Source organism: Arachis stenosperma, chromosome 4, assembly GCF_014773155.1.
Source record: "Arachis stenosperma cultivar V10309 chromosome 4, arast.V10309.gnm1.PFL2, whole genome shotgun sequence".
Taxonomy (NCBI): domain Eukaryota; kingdom Viridiplantae; phylum Streptophyta; class Magnoliopsida; order Fabales; family Fabaceae; genus Arachis; species Arachis stenosperma.
Window position 1 is genome coordinate 34908589 of NC_080380.1, and position 20290 is coordinate 34928878.

Consider the following 20290-nt stretch of genomic DNA (forward strand, 5'->3'; position numbering starts at 1 on the left):
CATGTGGCGAATAAATGGTGATCAACTTTCAATCAACAAGAATAGTATTTCTCCATGTAAAATGAGGCCACTAAACCGAACAACATTCATTTGGTGAACCGAAATCACAAAGGCCACTGAACCGAACAATGTACACATGATGAATAAATGGCGATCAACTTTCAATCAACAAGAATAGTATTTCTCCTCCTCTTCCTCCTCCTCCTCCTTCTTCTTTCAAATTTACGCTCGTAGGTTCTTCTTCTTCTTCAGTTCAGTGGATAGTGTAACTAGGCTTTGAAATTGGTTGTTACTCTGTTCAATACTTCTTTTGCATGGAGAAATACTATTCTTATTGATTGAAAGTTGATCACCATTTATTCACCACATGTACATTGTTCGGTTCGGTGGCTTTTGTGATTTCGGAAGAATAATCAAAATTGCACTCATTCAACTGATTTTGAAGTTGATTCATTCATTGTTTCAATTTAAAAGTCCAGATCGAAGAAGAAAACGAAGAAGAAGAACCACAAAATTAACTACGTTGAAGTCAATGCAGATCCATAACGAAGAACGCGAGTAGAGAAGAAGAAGAAGAACAAGAAAGAAAACGCGAGCAGAGGAGAACGGTGAAGCCTATAATGTGAGCAGAAAAGAAGAAAAAGAAGAAGAAGTAAAGTTTTTTCATAATGAGCGGGTGCGTGTTTTCACTCTCATTAAGGCGCGTGATTCTATTTGGGATTGGGCCAACTTGGTTACATAGTTACATGGATGTGTAGCGCGCTCGTATTTTATAAGGAGAAAATCTAGAGAGCCAATACTTTTATTAAAATTTGATCAGTATTTAATCAGTAAAAAAAAGTGAGTAATCTCACACCATTAGATGTAATCTCATACCATTAAAAATACTAATAATGACTATAAATTACAAAATCTGCTAACTCCCTAACACTCTCTTGGCAAAGAATTCGATGGTCTCAGGACATTTGGATTATTAAATGGTCCAATAATAAAACATATTTTTTAAGTTTTTTAATAACTATTAAATAGTCCTTATCTAATTTTAATTACAAATTAATCTTTTATATTTTATTTAATTATAAAATATATTTTTTATTTTATAAATTATTATTTTATCATTCATCTATCATAATCAAAAACAAAAACAATAACGAATTAGATTTTTCATTAATTGTAATAATTTTTTGGCAATCCTAATCGATTAAAATTTTATCTTTGATCCGTTACATTCGTATAGGGTTGTGAAATCATGTTTCTTATAAAATCAATCGATTGGATTAATAAAACGATCGATTGAATTTCAAATTTTTCATAATTCAATCGATTGGAATTCAGGTTTTCACAAAACAATCGATTGAATATTGGACGATAGTATAGTTTTCTAAAAAATAAATCGATTGTAACTTTTACACAATCGATTAAACGATGATTAAAATGTGGATTTTTTCTAATTCAATCGATTGTTCATGTTAATTTCAATCGATTGGTTATGTTACCCAATAAATTTAAGTTTTCAAAGCAATATGGATTTTCACAATTCAATCGATTGGTTGTGTTATCCAATCGATTGAATTATGCACTACGTTATATGTTACGTCGTTCTCAATTTTTCTACTCGTGTTTATAAATTATTATTTTATTATCCATTTATCTTATCTTTAAAATTCTATCTTCAATTTTAAGTTTTTATTTTGATTTAGATACTCTAATTTTATCTTTTCTTTAATATTAAAGTTATAAATTGGTGAATGCAGAACTTTCACCTTCAACCCTAGCTCTTTTTGCGTTTTTAGTTCTGGCCATTTTGAGGATATTGGTTCGGTGAATTTTTTAGGGATTTGGATGAGAATTAATAATATGGATGTAGTTTGGAGTGGATATTAATGAGATTGGAGAAGAAGAAAAGAGAAGAGAGATTATGCAGAAATGGAATTGTAAAATTTAAAAAGGGGAGAGAGGCTAGACACGGATGGTTATCAGGCTTAATATATAGCGCATATCAAAGTTCAATCGATTGTATTATCATACTAATCGATTGAATGCAAGAAAAACCTTATTCACGTCACATTTAAATTGATTGAATGCTCATACCAATTGATTAAACTGAAAAACACCATTAATCGCGTACACACTTCAATTGATCGTATTATCATACCAATCGATTAAACTTTCATATATCATTTTAGTAGCGTAAGTCAATCGATTGATTTATTGAATTAACTAAACTCAAATTGTTTTGATGATTTCAATCGATTGGGTAATATGATCAATTGATTGAATAAGAAAAATCCCACGTGCCTTGCAAAATTCAATCAATTGTGTATCAATTCCAATCGATTGAGTTTCTAACAAACATAATTTTAATTTCCCAATCCAATACGTATGTAATGGGTCAATGATAAAATTATGATCGATTAAGATTGCAAAATATTTATTACAATTAATAAAAGATCTAATTTGTTATTGTTTTAGTTTTTTATTATTAATAAATATGATAGACGAATGATAAAATAATGATTTATAAAATAAAAAATAAATTTTATAATTAAATAATATATAAGAGATTAATTTATAATTAAAATTAGATAAAAACTATTTAGTGGTTATTAAAAAACTTAAAAAAAAAAAACATATTTTGTTATGAAACTATTTAATGATCCAAATATTCTAGGATCATCAAATCATGTGCCCACTCTCTTTTATAAATTACCCAATTAGTAGCACATATTATAACATAATATTTTTTATTTCTATTCACTTTAACTTTGAATATTTAAGTAAACTTCACTTGAATTTATTTGAACTTTACATCTAATAACGTATGTAAACTCATTACTCCAAAAATAATATTAGAATCATAATTTTTGTTATAAAATAAAACATTTGGTATTATATACTTCAACTTTAGACTTAATAGGGTGTTCAAAAAATGACATAATAAAATTGAAACTTTGTCTTCTATTTTTTTTTATCAATTAAACAGTTATTAGCACATATTATAACATAAAACTTTTGATGAATTTACTCACTCCAACTTTATATTTAATAGGGTGTGTAAAACATTAAAAAATGACACAAAAACTTTTAGTCTTATTATTTTATCACTTACACAATTATTAGCATAGATACATAACACTTTTGGATGTGTCTATTTTATCAGTTATATAACTATTTATATCATTATTGAATTTAAGAATAAAAAAATTAATATAAAAACTTTCAGTTACTACTACTAATATTATAAACCACTGAAATTAAATTAGATTTTTTTTGTCCTATTATTTTATTAATAAGAGCCACTCAAATAAAAACGTCTAAAACATTTTTTTAAAGATATTTTTTAATAATTAAAATTTAACACATATAATCGATTAAATCATATTATTTTTGTCAAAATTAGACCAGACAAATTAATTTGACCAAAAAAATAGTAAATCAAATCTTGAACTGGTCTAAATTAATATTATTTTTTTATAAAAAATAATTACAATATCTTTATTATAGAAAATGACTAAAATACTCCTATTATATATATTAATTTTGAGAACCTAAATTTTAATCTTTTACTTCTCTGCTATCATAGGATTAAAATTTAGAGTTTTTAAAATTAATATATATATATATAATAAAAATATTTTAGTCATTTTTTATAATAAGTATATTGTAGTTATTTTCTATAAAAAATAATATTAATTTAGACCGATTTAGAATTTGATTTACTATTTTTTCAGTTAAATTAATTTTTTTGACTTAATTTTGACAAAAAAAAAAAATAACACAGTTTAATCAATTATATATTAAATTATAATTAATAAAAAATATCTTTTAAAAAAATATATTTTAAATGTCTTTATTTAACCGATCCTTTATTAATTGCACAAGTATTAAAACGCATTATAATAACTTAAAACTTTTGGCTTTACTACTAATAATTTAAAATGAAAATAATTATATATGGCGTATATATTAATTTATGAGTCTAATTAGATGAATGCATTGAGAATCTGAGTCCATTGAAGTAGAAATCAAGTTGTTATGGAACTTTGCCCAAAGGCAAAGGTAAAAGGTCATAGTCACACATAGACGACAAATTAGGAAGGTAGCGTTTCCAACACTTCAAACTAAAAAAATCAAGGCCACTGTAATGTGAGTCAACACTCAACACTACTAATCTCTAGTGTTTAAAGTCTTTATTGATCACCGTGTTTAAACTCAATAGCTAGACTTGTGTATTGTTCGAGTCAAATAACGAATGACATGTGCCACTGTTTCTCAACCTAGGATTTTGATACTTCAAAATAGTTTTGATATGAATTTTAAGGTCGTATATGATCTAAAAATTAAATTTATTTTTAGATTAATCAAAAATATAATTTGATTAATTAATTAAATTAGTTTTATATGATAAAACTAGTTATTAACCGATTAGAAAATTTAAAAATCGATTTTCAATTAATAATAAAAATAAAAACTAATTTTTAAAAAAATCAATTTTTAAAAAAAAAAAACCAATTTTTACATTAAAAAAATTAGATTTTTCAAAAACAAAAAATTTAAAAACCGGTTTTAACTGGTTAAAACCGATTTTTACAAAAAAAAATCGATTAATTAATTTAAACACAAGATTTGTATAAAATTTAGTTTTAATTTTGGTTAATCAATTAAAAATCGATTTTTAAAATTTGATTTTGGTTAACTATTTTTTAATAATATGGATATAATTTTTAAAATTATTTTATTAAATTGGTTAACCAAAATATGGTTACGATTTTTTAACCAATTAACCATAATTTGATTATTTTATGTTCCCTTAGATATGATATTATAACATTAATTAATTAAGTCAAGTGGTGAACTCGCTAAACATTGTTAGAAGTTTAAATTTCGTATTATACATGTAGCAATTTATTGATGAATAACAAATTTTTAAATAAAATCTAGACCCAACCGATTAATTCTTTATTTTTTTGAAATTACTATCGAAAATAAAATAAAACTAATTAAGTATATGCAATTATACACTGCCCAATGATAGTTACTATTTTTTAATAGAAGAAATGGTTAACTTCTGAACAAGTTATCTTGATTAATTAACTCTAGTATTTTTGTTAAGTTCATTGGGCAAGTTTTTAGTTAGAAGAATCTAAAATGAAAGGAAATATTTTAATTTCTTAGAGACAATAACTGGTATTACTGTTATGTCTGATGTATGGTGAAGATAAATAGATAATATATTTTTCTCTAACTATTGCTTTAGTCTTAAACTCCAATTATATTTTATTTTCAATTTGCAATAGTTTGAATAGTACCATTTTAGTTCTCAAATATGAACTAAAAACAATACAATTATGATATATATAATTAAAAACTTTACAGACTAGGATGATTATCACGTATAAAATCAAATAACAATAATGATTTTCTTGTATAAATTAAAATTAAAAAACAGTTTAGCCAATAAGAAGACTTGTTAACATGTTTATTTTTAAAAGTTTTTACTAAGAAAGCAAATAATTTGACGTTTTCAATACTTGACTCTAGCATTTACTTACTATTAATTTTCATGGTATAATTTCTGGCAAAAATGGTAAATTTCTTCTTTGACTGTTGACTGATTCAATGGTTACCACCTTTCATCAATCAGCAATCATCATCAACATCATAGAAATTGAAATATTGACAAGGACCAAACTAGTCACTGACCCAATTCTCACGGTTGGGTTAGAGTTTAGAAACTTTAGAAAACTTTGGTACTTGAAAATGAAAAGGAATATTTATTAGGTGAGAATTTTGGTCACTACACTATAGTATGTAGAAATTTCTCATCACAAAAACAAACCCTCTTATAAGTACCCTTTTGTTGTATCTAACTACACCAAACATCTTAGATACTTATCCAGCTTAGCAATAATTCAAACCCCAATTCAATATTATATATATATATATATACACTATATAGTTGATTCAAATTCAAGCAAAGTCTAAACTATGGGAGGGTGTTTTTCTTCAAGATCATGCTCAAAACTGAGCAGTGTCCGTTTGGTTCATCTAAGTGGATATGTTGAAGATTTTGAGGAACCAATTTCAGTGAGCCAAGTCATTGGTAACCCTCCAAAGCATTTTGTATGCACTTCAATTCAGCTTCTTTCATCTTCCTCGAAGCCATTGAAGGGTGACACACAGCTCCAACCTGGCCATGTCTACTTCATTCTTCCATACTCAATTCTCCAATCTGAGGCTTCCCCTGTTGACTTGGCTTCTCTTGCAAAGAGGCTCAATTCAATAGCAAAAACAAGGTGTGAACAGAAGAAGAATTATAATAAGAAGAACAAGAACAAGAAGATGAAAAATAACACTCTCAATGGAAAAACTAGTACTACTAATAGTACTAGTGAATTTTCGAGCAGCGATGGCGAATTTAGTAGTGTTTGGAGTATGTCTTCGCCTTGTCGGAGCCCTGCAAGAATTGGTGTGGCTGAGCAAGTTGCTATGGCCATGGCATATGGAGGGAGGAGTCCTTGTAGATGGAAACCAATCTTGGACACTATCAGAGAGAAGTCATTTAATCGGCGAAGCGAATCGGAGTTATTGAATGAAGCTAAAGCTGATGATTGATAAGGCCTTTTGTGTTGGGTTTTGTGGTATGATCAAGATGTGTTTTGTTTGTGAAATATTGTTTTATTTTTTCTGATCTTTTTGGTGTATCAGGGGAATGGACAGAACAGAACCATCATAATAGTCAAGAAATTTTATGTGTCTGATTTTCTCCCATGATGTATCTATCAGTTGATAAAGACATAGTCCAAATGAAAAGCATTGAATTTTTATCTCAACTTTTGGTTTCTTAGTAAAATTAATGGATCAAACATATCAAGATCAATTCATGCTGCTGCAATCTGCAAGTTTCTTTTGATATGATTTGTTGGATATTTTGATCCCAAGATAGATGACAAAGTACAATTTACAATTGTTTTTTTAGCAACTAATATAATATTATTGTAGATCAAATGAATGAAAATAACAATTGAATTCAATATTTTGTTCTAGCAGCCATAGTTGTGTCTCAAACATAAACATAAGTGTTTCTTGCTGAGCAACAACTACATAGACATTGTTGCTCTTAGTCACAAGTAGAAGAAGATTGGTCTAACCAATGATGATGATTTTGACAATATTTTGTAAAATAAGTACTAGTAATGTGTACCAATGCAGAACTTCTAGTATAGCAAATTAAGTTGTATTATTTGTAATATAAAATATGAAACACCGCGCTAACTCATTCTTGGATAGGATATAGACCCAATTTAAATGAATCGACACAGTATTTCACACCTTATATGTATACATAACATTTTTTTCGTAAAAGAAAATTCCTAGGAGACTATAGGGGAGGGTGGGACCAATTTTTGAACAGGAAAACAGTCCCAGTCCCCTTCTTTGGTGTGAGACAAAGAAAAATGTTTAGGGACCCAAGTTTCCCCTTTTGAGGCTCTCTCTCTTAAGATCTCCCTTTGCCTTTCCTCCACAAATTTCTTTGCTTTTACTGCTTTCTCCCACTCTTTGTTCATGATGGCTTGGTTTACTTGGCCCCAAACAATAGCTGATTCAGTTGGCCACACACTCTGATCAAAGTATATGAGAATCACAGGTTAGAAGAGAAATATGCACAATCAGTTTCATATCTTATTTGTTATGGAACATAATAAAAGCTCCTAAATGCTTGACACTAGAAACTGCAAGTGAACAATGGATTTTATCAGGCTTATTAAACTTTATTTAGGTTTAGCAAATTGACTGAGAATAATAAGAGTGACTTTTATGTCACAAACAGAATATGTGATTTGCTAACTTTTACATGAAAAGAGTGGAAGTTAGCAATCTCATATAGTAAATAGATAATTACTATTACTACCTTTGAATCCTTAACAATTGGAGTCTGGAGCCCTGAAATGACTTCTCTTGCATCAAGTATCACTCTTTCTTCTCCATTAATTGTATTCTTCACTGCTACAGTGCTGCAGCATGTTAAGGTATTAGAAATTGCAACATCAAATTTTTACAAATGAACAATTGGTGGTCGTTGCTTTGAAGTTTGAAGTTTGAAGTTTGAAGTTCTAGTATAGAATAGTATTCCCTCCACTCCATATTGATTAAATTTTTCTAGTACTTTCATAAATCAATGCATATTGACTAATTGATACTTCATAGTTCATACCTATCCCAATGACCATTAATTTCACATAGTATCTTCCTTGAAGATGAATCAATGATCTTGCCCTTAACTGCTCTTCGATTTCCCCGAAATCCAAGGAAAGATTGCGTTGTGAAGCTTAACTCTGCAACAAGTCCTGTTTCAAGGCATTTGATATTGACATTGCCAACCCAATTGTTCCCAGGGACTGGAAGAAATCTGATTGAGAAGTCAGGAGAATTCATTTCATATGTCTCTCCATGATTGTGGAGCTTCAACCTCCTTTTTCCATGTATATGACCTTCCACTGTGGCACCTGCATATTTGGTTGTGATTGTTACAAATCAGCCACAGAAAACACTAACCAATATCACAATTCGAAATCAATAAACAAAGCAAGCAAAAATAAACAGAAAATCAATGCCAAAGCCACACAGAACTTTCATCAAACAACTGAAGTTCACCATTCATTGCAACACAAAACAAATAAAGCTAGTATACAATTACATACATTTTCCAACTCAACAGTTAGGGCTAATATATATATATATATTTCATGCTAAATCATTTACCATAGAACTTTGCAATATGATACTGGCAACATATGATTTCAATGTTTTCCTTCTCATCAGTTGCATGGAGGGCAGTCACTGGAGGGTGGTGAGAAACCTGCAAACATGTCAACACATGAATGCATCAATCCTTGAAACAATGTTATCCATGAAAGATCAATGTCATAAAAGTTGTATGTAAATATAATAATTTATTATCTTCTCTCCACTTCATTATCCTGTAATGTAATGACTTTGGGGTTGTTTTTTATTTTGAAAACAAGACATGACAGGATATTAAGAATAAGACATAATAATAAAACAAAAAAAATTTAATATAAATAATAAAAAATATAAGATAGAATAAATAATAAAAGATTTAATTTATTTTTATTTTTTTATACAAAATTTAGAAAAAAATAAATTAATAAAAGAATATAATTATAAAAAATTAATAGTGATAATAAAAAGAAAAAATAAAGTGTATTTTCGTATAATATCTGTTTTTTTAGGTATAAAAAATACAAAATACACTAATTTAATACTCAAAATATAATATTTATATTTATGTCTCGTCTCTCGAACATAATTTTATTTCTCTTTATTCATTTTTCGTGTTATACTTATAAACAAACATAACTAAAACAACTATTACTATAAAAACTAACTATTATAATAAAGGAATTCAAAATCTTACAAGACTCTATTTTAGTGTTGAGTCTTGAACATGCATGAGAATTTTTTCAGGTACACTATATAGAAGAGTATAGCCATTAACTTTGTGAGCATAATAATTAATAACACAAGTGTACCTGCTCTAACAAGACATTAAGATTTCCTTTAGAAACATGGTGTGTTTCTCCAAGGATGGGGTTGTAGGGAACAACTCCAAAGATTGTAGGGCGTTTGGTAGATATATACCATGCCACAACAGAAGTGAGTCTATCAACAGGACTCTTCCCTTTGTTGCACATGCTTAGCAAATCTATGCTTGTGGAGTACACTTGTTCACCATAGATTTGGAGTGTTGACTTTGGCAAGTTAAATAGAGCTGGCAGCTGCATCCATGCATAGGACAAACTCAAAAAATCTTAGTCCCGGTTTCATTTTAGAATTTACCTTCATTTTCTAGGTTTTAACATAATCATTAATATTTTTTGATAGATTTTTTAAAGTAGGATACAGTGATTTTTTTTTTTTTTTATCATAAGTCATTTGTTTAAGGGCAGATGACTTATGTATTTAGAGTGAAGTTAAACTTCAAAATGATTCATGAAATTAGTCACATGCATTAAAATAATGTTCAAAATTCTGATTATATTAATTATATTTTTAAGATTGACAAAAATATCCCACTTTAGTCAATAATAATGTGATGAATTACTTAAACAAAAAAAGACTAATACAATTTTATGTAATGAATGTAATTAAAATTTCAAAACTTATTTTAGTGCATATAATTAATTTTAAATTATTTTAGGACTTAATTCTTTAAAAGTGAGATCCAAACTCTCCAAATGATTTATAAGATGAAAAAATTATAGAAGATTAGATTTTTTTTTTTTGTGTTGGAAAACTGATTTTGTGTTTTCTCAATTTATCTTCACTTTGTTTCAAGAAAAATACCATTGGACCAGACCCATCAAAATGCATAATTAATCTAAATTTGAATTTTATTTCTCTTAAATAGTAAAGATGAAAGAAAACTTGCCTGAAAGTGAGTAAGATCAGATCCTGGCCGCACATTCTTAAATAAACTTAGTATTCGTTTCATAAGATTGGGAGCTTTATAAACTGTCTCAGCATCTGATTCTTGTGCCAGTACTGAGAATGGCTTAGTCAGCACAATATTATTTGACGTGTCCTGCATCATAATACCCAAATAATAATAAAGAATAAATTTTTTTTGGACAGAATAATAAAGAATAATGTAACTTAGTTAAAATATTTTGTATGAGATCACCTCGTATAACTTTCTACCTATACTAAACATATTTTTGTTTGTTCAATTTGTAATTTTTTCTTAATTTTGAAACAACTGTTGTAAAATTAACGAGGTTCTAAAAAATGGTTCACAAATAGAACAAATCAAACTAAAGAATAAAAGAGATTTATTAGTCCAACCGAGTTAATTAAATTATAATAAATCATAAAAAAATCTAAATCTGATGCCTCAACTCTGATATATCTCTAGAATATAAAAATGAATTTCAATCAACTTATTTTCATCCACTGTTATATAAAAACATATCAAATTAGATGAAACTTGTATGAATATTCTTTATTAAGCACTCATATTATCCATATAAAACCAATAAGCACGAAAATGAAATTAAAATTAGAGACTTGGTTGAACTTTTTTAAGCTGCGGAAATCTAATTAGAAAAATTTGAACTAAAAAATTAAAAATCTGAGTAAAATTATAGAGATGTATAGAATTATTAAACCATTTTAAATATATATTACTAGCTATAAGTAATAAAAAGTCACAACAAAAACGTTAAACAATTTAAGTACATGATAATGAATTTCTATATATTAATGTACCGATGTCTATATATTTTATTGCAATAACAATTGTTTTTTTTTTGTTACCTTAATGTACTAATGCTTTCTTCGACATATAATGATACATTTTTTATTAGTTTTATTTTAATATAAGCTTTAAATAGATATGGAATAGATTAATAAATACGTTTAGAATTTAGTATTAGAATTTAAAATTTAATTATTTAATATATTCATCATATATTATTAATTAAAGAATTAAAATGTGTCATATAACCTTTTTTATTATAATTAAAATATTTTTTTTTTAAATTAAAAAATTGCCTTACTTCCTCTATTCTTTTCTCTCTCTCTCCTGCTCTACTATTCCTTCTCTACTTTGTGATCTGTTATAAATTAGAAATTAAGAAGAACTAATATTTCTTTATATAATAATACAAAAATGTAGAATTGAGAATGTAAGTGGGGTAGGCGGGTAGGACTTAGGAGTGTGGGGGACAAACACACATAAAATGTTGACTGACTAGCCATTAAAGAGGCTCACCGACATACAAACAAACCCTATCGACCCATGGACCAAAAGACCCCACTTGGCACTTGCAAGTTGCAACAACTCACTGCCACTAATTGCAACTGCGCCACGAATCACGAAAAGCCGACCTCTTCGCTTGGACTCCCGCCGACATGTCCGGTATCAATCTTTCTATAATATCTCATAAGCTGGCAATTAACTTATCAATCCGACATATACCATAGAAAAAGTGCAACCTCGGCTTGAAAAAGAAACAAGCATCATTAGAGGAAACCAAAAAGCTTATTGATGCCAATTTCATTCGAGAAATCAGGTTCACAACATGGTTTGCTAATATTGTCATGGTAAAGAAACCTAATGATAAATGGCGCATGTGCGTCGACTTCACTGATTTAAACAAAGCATGTCGTAAAGATTCATATCCTTTACCATCCATTGATGCCTTAGTTGATAATTCATTTGACTTTGGCACTTTAAATTTTATAGATGCATATTTTGGTTATAACCAGATCCTGATGCATCCATTAGACTAAGATAAAGCTGCTTTCATATCTGAATATGATAATTTTTGCTATAACGTTATGCCTTTTGGCCTTAAGAATGCATGGGCTACTTACCAACGACTTATGACTAAAATGTTCGCCAAGTAAATTGGTGGAAGTCTATGTTAATAACATGGTCGCAAAAACCAAAATCGGCAATTCTCACGTAGACGACCTTGTGGAGAACGCACAAGTCAGAAAATACAACATGAGATTAAACCTTGAGAAATGCGCCTTTGGTATCCAAGGAGGTAAATTCCTTGGCTTTTTGCTTAGGAGCCGATGTATAGAGGCAAATCCTAAAAATGCCGAGCTGTTCTGGAAATGCAAAGTCCTCAAACAGTAAAAGTCCAACGATTAACAGGGAGACTTACTAGTTTATCAAAATTTTTACCTTGTTTAGCTTCCAAATCTTTTTAGTTTTTTCAATTACTCAAAAAGAAAAATAACTTTAAATAGGATGATGAATGTGAAACTGCTTTTTCAAATCTAAAAACTATTCTTTTGAAACCTCTCATTTTGCAAAAACCTGAACTTGGAGAAGAGCTTTATCTTTATCTATCCATTACTGACTGAGCAATTAATTCTATTCTTGTTACAGAAAGGGACAAGATGCAAACGCTTGTTTACTTCATTAACAAATCTCTGCAAAATACCGAGCTTCGCTATCCAAAGATAAAAAAGCTTGCCCTTGCCTTAGTATTCTCAGCTAGGTGTCTCCAACAACAAGTGCTGCCAAAATCAGAATTAGATGGACGATTAATAAAATAGTCTATCAATCTATCCGAGTTTGATATCAGATATCAAGCCCGAGGATCATCAAATCACAATACCTTGCCGAGTTTACTGCTCCCTACTCTAGTGATATGCTAGTAGAATGGACACTATATCTCGACGGCGCCTCTAACTCTCAAGAGTCAGGAGCTAGAATTCTTCTTAAAGATGGTAATAGAATTGTTTTGGAACACTCTTTACACTCATCCTTCAAGGCTAACAACAATTAGGCCGAATATACAACACTAATTCCAGGTTTAAGGTTTGCCATTGAGTTAAATAATTTTGAAATAAAGGTACATTGTGACTCTTTATTAGTAGCACAATAGGTAAATCAATCTTTTCAAGTCAAAGATCCTTTCTTAACAAAATACTTAGATGTTGTCAAATTACTCATATCTTATTTTCAAAATTTAAAATTCATCATAGTCCAAGGAAACAAAATCACCAAACTGACATTCTGTTAAAGCTCGCCAGTACACAATCACACACTGCCACTCTCTTACAATCCACTCTGATTACACCAAGCATCCATTTCATTAATATTTGCAACATTAATAAAGATGATGACTGATGATGACCTTATATCCAGTATCTAAAAATTGGAAACATTTTGCCTGAAACTAATAATACGAAGAAGTTTAGGAGACAAGCTTTATTTTTTTATATTGTTAAATGATAATATATATAGGCGAGGATATGCTCGTCCCCTATTAAAATGTCTAAACAGGTCGAAGACTGATCTCACCTTAGCCGAGGCCTATGAGGGAATATGTGGTATGCATGTAGGAGCACGAAGTCTATCCTCCAAAATTCTTCGTGCCGTTCTTCTGGCTGAAGTTATAGAGAGACTATCATCAAAAGGTGAAAACCTATACAAACTATCAAAAACATGCTCCAATAATACATGTACCAGCCGAACTATTACATAACTCTAAAGTAAGTTGGCCCTTATATCAATGGGGAATTGATATCCTTGGTCCATTTTTCATTGCACCAAGTCAGATAAAATTTTTAGTTGTAGTTGTTGACTATTTTTCAAAATGGATTGAGGCACATCCATTAGTTAAAATCACATCACAACAAATGATTTCCTTTGTTTGGAAACACATTATATGCAGATTTGGTATACCTTAACACATTATCATTGACAATGGTAATTAGTTTGTCGATCATAATTTCACATTATTTTTACAGAACTTAATAATCCAGCAACACTTCTCTTCAGTGGAACATCCGTAGACTAACGGATTAGCTGAAGCCTGATGCATTCGCATATTTGCCATTTTTACTAGTTAGTTTAGTTAATTTTAGCTTAGCTTCATTCATTTTCTTTGGAATAAATAAGCAATTTTGTGAACTTTTCCTCCATGCATTCATGAACCAAGAACTAAGTGAAATTTGGCCAAATTCATGCAAATAATTCAAGAAGCTTATAAATGCATTAGTATGAATGAATCTCTTGAAATTGGGTGCATAGAATAGCAATACATTGAGGAAGTTTCTTTGGTTTATGTTAGGTGATGAAGCAAGAAGGCTTGAGAACATTTCAAGCTTGGTAAGGAAGCAGAGGACTTGCACGTTGCTAACTTGGGTTACTACTGGCGTGTTTGGCAACAACTCAAGGCAGCAAGCATGGAGCCATGAGGAAGGGTGGCACGTTGCCAACTCCAAGAACAAGGGCGTGTTCCATAACAACGCCAGGAGCACTCATAGGAAGAGGCATGCACGTTGCCAACGCCAAGTTCTATAGGCGTGTTTGAGGACAACGCAGGCAAGCAACGCAGCAAGAAAGCTTGGTTCAGGAAGGAGATAGCCCTGGATGATAGCTTGAGCACATTGCCAACATTGAGTTCCGAAGGCGTGTTCAATGACAACGCTAGGAAGCTTGACAAGGAGGATAAAGTTAGCACGTTGCTAACTTGGAGTTATAAGGGCGTGTTCATCAACAACGCCAGCAGCTAGGCAACCTTGGAATGAAGCAACCCACGTTGGCAACTTGGAAATACAAAGGAGTGTTTGGCAAAAACGCTGGTGAGCTGGACAGCCTGACCTTACCTCCTTCAATGGAGTATATCTTGAGCTACAAAGCTCCAAATGAGGTGATTCCAACGACATTTGAAAGTAGACATCCAGAGCTTTCCAACCATATATCATAGTATGGGATTGGCATTCATTTGAAGCTTCAAAAGCTGGCTTCATTTAGAGCTTCAGAATCTGAGCACGTTGGCAACGCTGGAAACAAAGGCGTTTTCACCAAAAACGTGTGCAATTTTGGCAGCCTGACCCTGTCTCCTTCAAACGAGCATAACTTGAGTTATAGAGATCCAAATTGAGTGCTTCTAGTTGCGTTGGAAAGCTGACATTCAGAGCTTTCCAACCATATATAATAGTATATAGTGAAGCATGAAATGAAAGCTCGAATCAGAGTCATCTTTAGGCCCCAAAAAAACAAGGAAATGAGGTTGAAATTCAAGGAAGCATGAATGAGCCCTTGAGGATGGCTCGAGCACGTTGCTAACTCCAGGAAGAGTTGGAGTGTTTTGTGACAACGCCAAGCAAGGAGGCTGTCTAGGAAAGGAAGCCAACATTGCCAACGCTGAAATGCATGGGATTTATCCACAACAACGCAGCAAACAAGTTTGGAGAGCAACTTTCCCTCACTCGAGCACGTTGCCAACGCCAAGCTCTAGAGGCGTGTTCCAAGGCAACGTGACAAGCAAAGTTGAAGGCTAGAAAGCAGCCCTGGAGGGGAGCACGAGCACGTTGCCAACGTGCCAACAAGGAGGCGTGTTTGAGGACAACGCCAGCCCCATGTTTCAGCCTTGGGAGGCTTGGCACGTTGCCAACTTGAGAAGAAAGGGGCGTGTTCAGCAACAACTTGGCAGCCTGACCTTACCTTCTTTGAAGAAGCATAACTTGAGCTAGAAAAATCCAATTGAGATGATTCCAAATGCATTAGAAAGAAGACACTCTAAGCTTTCCAATGTTGTATGATAGTCTATATTGAAGTAGAGGATTGATACTCAAATTCTGGGCAATATTAAGCATGAATGTAGAGTCAAGAAGAAGAAAAATAAGTTGTTAACAACAACTTGGGCTAGCAATGCCCAAGTCTCAAAGCTCACTCCCAGGAAAACACAATGCACGTTGCCAATGTGCATTAAGGCTAGCGTTATTAGCAAAAACGCCAAGCCATTGGGCCAGAAGCATTATGAATGAACTCCTCCTTCCATGTTTAGCAACACTTCTCCCATTGAGCTAAGAATTCAACAAAGAGGAAGCCCACATTGCTAGCCCAATTGAAGATCTTTGAAGGAGTTTTAGGACTAATATAAATAGAGAAGGAGTTTGTACTTTTAGGGGACTTTTGACACTTTTTCTAGACTTTTAGGGACTTTTACTTACTAGCACTTTTACTTGGAGAACTTTTTTGCATTTTCCGGGAAGATACCGGAAAGCTATTTTGGTTCTTCTTGGAACTTTTCATTTTTGAGTTTTTAAACATTTTCTTCTTCTTCTTCATCCTTCTTGACACTTAGTTTAATTTTCATTTATGGAAATTGTTGTTGAAATTGGAGCTATGATTCACTAAACCCCACTTTCATTAGGGGGAAGAGCTCTGCTTGTTTGAATGCATTGATAAATCATCTTCTCCTTCTCAATTCAAGTGGTTAATCCAAGAGGAAACTCTTGTTCTTCAAAGATTCAATCACCATCGAGAGAGGGGTTAATCTATATGAATTGTGTGGTGAATTTGAGAAATGAACCACATAGTTCAGGTTAGAGTTCATCCTTTCATAATCTCCTTAATCAATACACTTTGGTTGGTATGTGGGATGTAACCTCCCTAAGTTGAGATTCTGGAAATTGTGTGGCTTGGATTAGAAATTGAGCTTCATCTCTTCTCATGAACAATTAGATCACGAGAGTGGCAATTGGTTATGTTGAGAGAAATTGGATCACCAAGAGATTGGAATTCAATTACCCACTTGCCATGGATCTATACCCATGATTGAGAAGGAATTGATCAACATCAATTCATGAGAATTTGCATCTCTGATCCCTAATGATTCTGTCCATCATTAATTCTCATTTCTTTTGCTCTTAGTTGTTTGAACACCCATTACCCTATTTCCCTTCTACATTCTTGCAATTTATTATTCTTGTCATCTACATTCTGTCTCTTTATTTCTTGCTCTTTGCTCTTATGCTCTTTAAATTTCTGCAACCTTTAATTCCTTACAATTTATCTTTGATGTCATTTAAGTTTCTTGCATTTTAAGTTTCAGTTATTTACTTTCATTTTATTTCTATATTCCAGTTCTTTAAATTCCTTTCCATTTAAATTCCTGCAATTATGTTCAAAAATCACAATGCTCATAAAATCAAAACCATGTTTGCTTGACTAAATCCATCATTAAACTAAAGTTGCTTAATATACCAATCTCCGTGGGATCGACCTCACTCTTAGTGAGTTTTATTACTTGATACGACCCGGTATACCTGCCGGTTATACGTGAAATCAAATTTTTACGTATCAAGTTTTTGGCGCCGTTGCCGGGGATTGGAAAAGATTGACAATGATTAAGTGAATGGTAGTTTAGATTAAGCATTTTTTTTATTATTGTTTTTGTTAAGCCCACTAACTGTTTGATACTTTGTTTCACTAACTCCAATTCCACTCTAGTTCTAGAGTGTTTCACTTGTGATTTTGGTTTTGTTTGTGTATGTCAGGAGCTAATAGACTTAATATTGAGGACGAGAGAACCCTCCGAAGGGTAAGGAGAGCAGAAAGAGGAAAGGGGATAGTTGGTGAAGAGGAATCAGAGGGAGAAGACCAAGTCATAGAGGACGACATGCACAATCCTCCTGGAGGGGTCAACAACAATGATGGACCACCTAGAAGGGTGTTATCTTCTTACACCATCCCTGATCCAAAACATTGTGGGAGCAGTATTGCCACTCCAAATGTTCAGGCCAATAACTTTGAGTTAAAACCCCAACTCATCACTTTGGTACAAAACAACTGCTCCTATGGAGGGGGACCTCTTGAAGACCCAAATCAACATTTGTCTATTTTTCTGAGGATATGCAATACAGTGAAGACAAATGGAGTGCATCCAGATGTCTACAAACTGCTGCTATTCCCATTCTCTTTGAAGGACAAGGCCACTCAATGGCTAGAGTCATTCCCCAAGGAAAGCCTCGACAATTGGAATGACCTGATGGGCAGATTTCTAGCAAAGTTCTACCCACCTCAAAGAATCATCAAGTTGAAGACAGAGGTTCAAACTTTCAGGCAAATGGAAGGGGAGTCATTGTATGAAGCCTGGAAAAGATATAAGGCACTAATGAGAAGATGTCCACCTGACATGTTTAGTGATTGGGTCAAACTCCAAAACTTCTATGAAGGCTTAAACTTAGAAGCAAGGAAGGGACTAGACTACTCATCAGGAGGATCACTTAACATGATGAAAACTGCTGAAGAGGCTCAAGACCTCATTGAGATTGTGGCAAATAATCAGTACTATTACTCATCAGAGAGGCAACATAACCCGGCCCCAAAGAAAGGCGTAATGGAGCTTGAAGGTGTTGACGTTATCTTGGCACAAAATAAGTTAATGCACCAACAGATCCAACAACAAATGGAAATGATAACAAAGAGAATGGATGGTCTCCAACTAGCATCAGTGAACAACAAATCAATCATCACTTGAATGGGGTCAAAGTGAAGGGACCACTGTTGAACAGCCACAAGAACAAGTTCAGTACATGCAGAATACTTCAAATTCTCAGGAAGAATTTCATGGTGATACATACAACCCATCCTGGAAAAATCATCCCAATCTAAAGTGGGGTGAAAACCATTGGCAAAAGAACAACAACCACAACCACACCCGTAACACAAATAACCAAAATCACCATGCTACCAACACTAACCAATATAGAAAAACACAAAACACATATCAACCACCTCATAATAATTCACAAACTCACCTAAACAACTTTCCTGCACCAATATCCAACTCACAAAATTACCACACTAATCCTCCCAATAACTTCCAACAACAACAATCAACCCCCATCATATCCCCAATTGACCATCATGAGACCAGAATCTCCAATCTTGAAGCCACCTTGCAAGCACTTACTCAAACCACACAAGCACTTGTTCAAAGCACTCAAACCTTAATCAAGGGACAAAAGGAACATGATGCCACCATAAAGAATATTGAGCGACAAGTGGGACAATTAGCCAAACAAGCTGAACGGCCAACCAATGTTCTTTCAAGTGATACGATACCCAACCCAAGAGACACAGAAAAAGCCATAAAATGGGAGGAGTGTAAAGCAATCACCCTGAGAAGTGGGAAGAAAGTGGAGACAGAAGCCATTACTCAGGAAGAGCACATCAAAGAAGGCTTAAAAGAAGAGGTGAAGGAACAAAAGCAGGAGCAAGAAACCTATACACAAAGTGATAAATTAGCTAAGAAGGAGGCAGTGAAAGCATACCAACCAATGCTCCCATACCCTCAAAGGTTTAAAGAAGAGAACAAAGAGAAGCAATATTCTAAATTCTTGGAAATATTCAAGACACTACACATCAACATCCCCTTCATTAAAGCACTTGAACAGATGCCCCTATATACTAAGTTCATGAAGGAATTGTTGACAAAGAAAAGATCCTTGAAAGAGGGACAAACGGTTGTGATGACCAGGGAGTGTAGTGCCATCATCCAGAAAAAGTTGCCAAAGAAGATGAAAGACCCAGGGAGCTTTCACATCCCCTGCACAATAGGCAACATGATGATTGAGAGAGCATTTTGTGGTCTTGGTGCAAGCATAAATCTGATGCCTCTATCTTTGATGAGGAAGCTTCAGATTCATGAATTGAAACCTACAAAGATAGCCCTTCAAATGGCGGATAAATCTATTCAGCAAGCACTCGGGGTTGTAGAGAATGTTTTAGTAAAGGTGGACAAATTTTTCCTCCCAGTTGACTTTGTCATCCTAGACATAGAGGAAGATGACAACACTCCCATTATTCTAGGGAGGCCCTTTTTAGCTACTGCCAGGGCATTGATAGATGTCGAAAAAGGAGAATTAATGCTAAGGGTGCATGATGAGCATATAGTGTTCCATGTCTTCAAGAATTTGCAAGACTCCACCCAAGAGGAAGAGTGTATGA

At 32.4% G+C, this 20290-nt stretch overlaps 2 protein-coding genes across 2 annotated transcripts in view; one reads left to right on the top strand and one right to left on the bottom strand.

The window, feature by feature from the left end:
- Positions 1-5784: 5784 nt before the first annotated feature.
- On the top strand, positions 5785-6833 carry LOC130973386 (uncharacterized). The gene has a single exon (XM_057897883.1). It carries the CDS (start codon positions 5989-5991, stop codon positions 6613-6615), a length of 627 nt encoding a protein of 208 aa, XP_057753866.1. The 5' UTR covers positions 5785-5988; the 3' UTR covers positions 6616-6833.
- An 80-nt stretch (positions 6834-6913) lies between these two features.
- The window catches only part of LOC130973385 (oxysterol-binding protein-related protein 4C-like), a 30696-nt gene continuing 17319 nt past the window's right edge, over positions 6914-20290 (bottom strand). Inside the window, exons 2-7 of the mRNA XM_057897881.1 lie at positions 10454-10606; positions 9555-9800; positions 8764-8860; positions 8216-8507; positions 7913-8015; positions 6914-7622 (exon numbers count right to left, since the gene is read on the bottom strand). Coding sequence (XP_057753864.1) covers positions 7374-7622; positions 7913-8015; positions 8216-8507; positions 8764-8860; positions 9555-9800; positions 10454-10606 — 1140 coding nt within the window. The 3' untranslated portion in view covers positions 6914-7373. The remainder of the gene's footprint in view (positions 7623-7912; positions 8016-8215; positions 8508-8763; positions 8861-9554; positions 9801-10453; positions 10607-20290) is intronic.

Excerpts from the sequence above, each read along its gene's own strand:
- LOC130973386 (XM_057897883.1), top strand. The coding sequence starts at position 5,989 with ATGGGAGGGTGTTTTTCTTCAAGATCATGCTCAAAACTGAGCAGTGTC.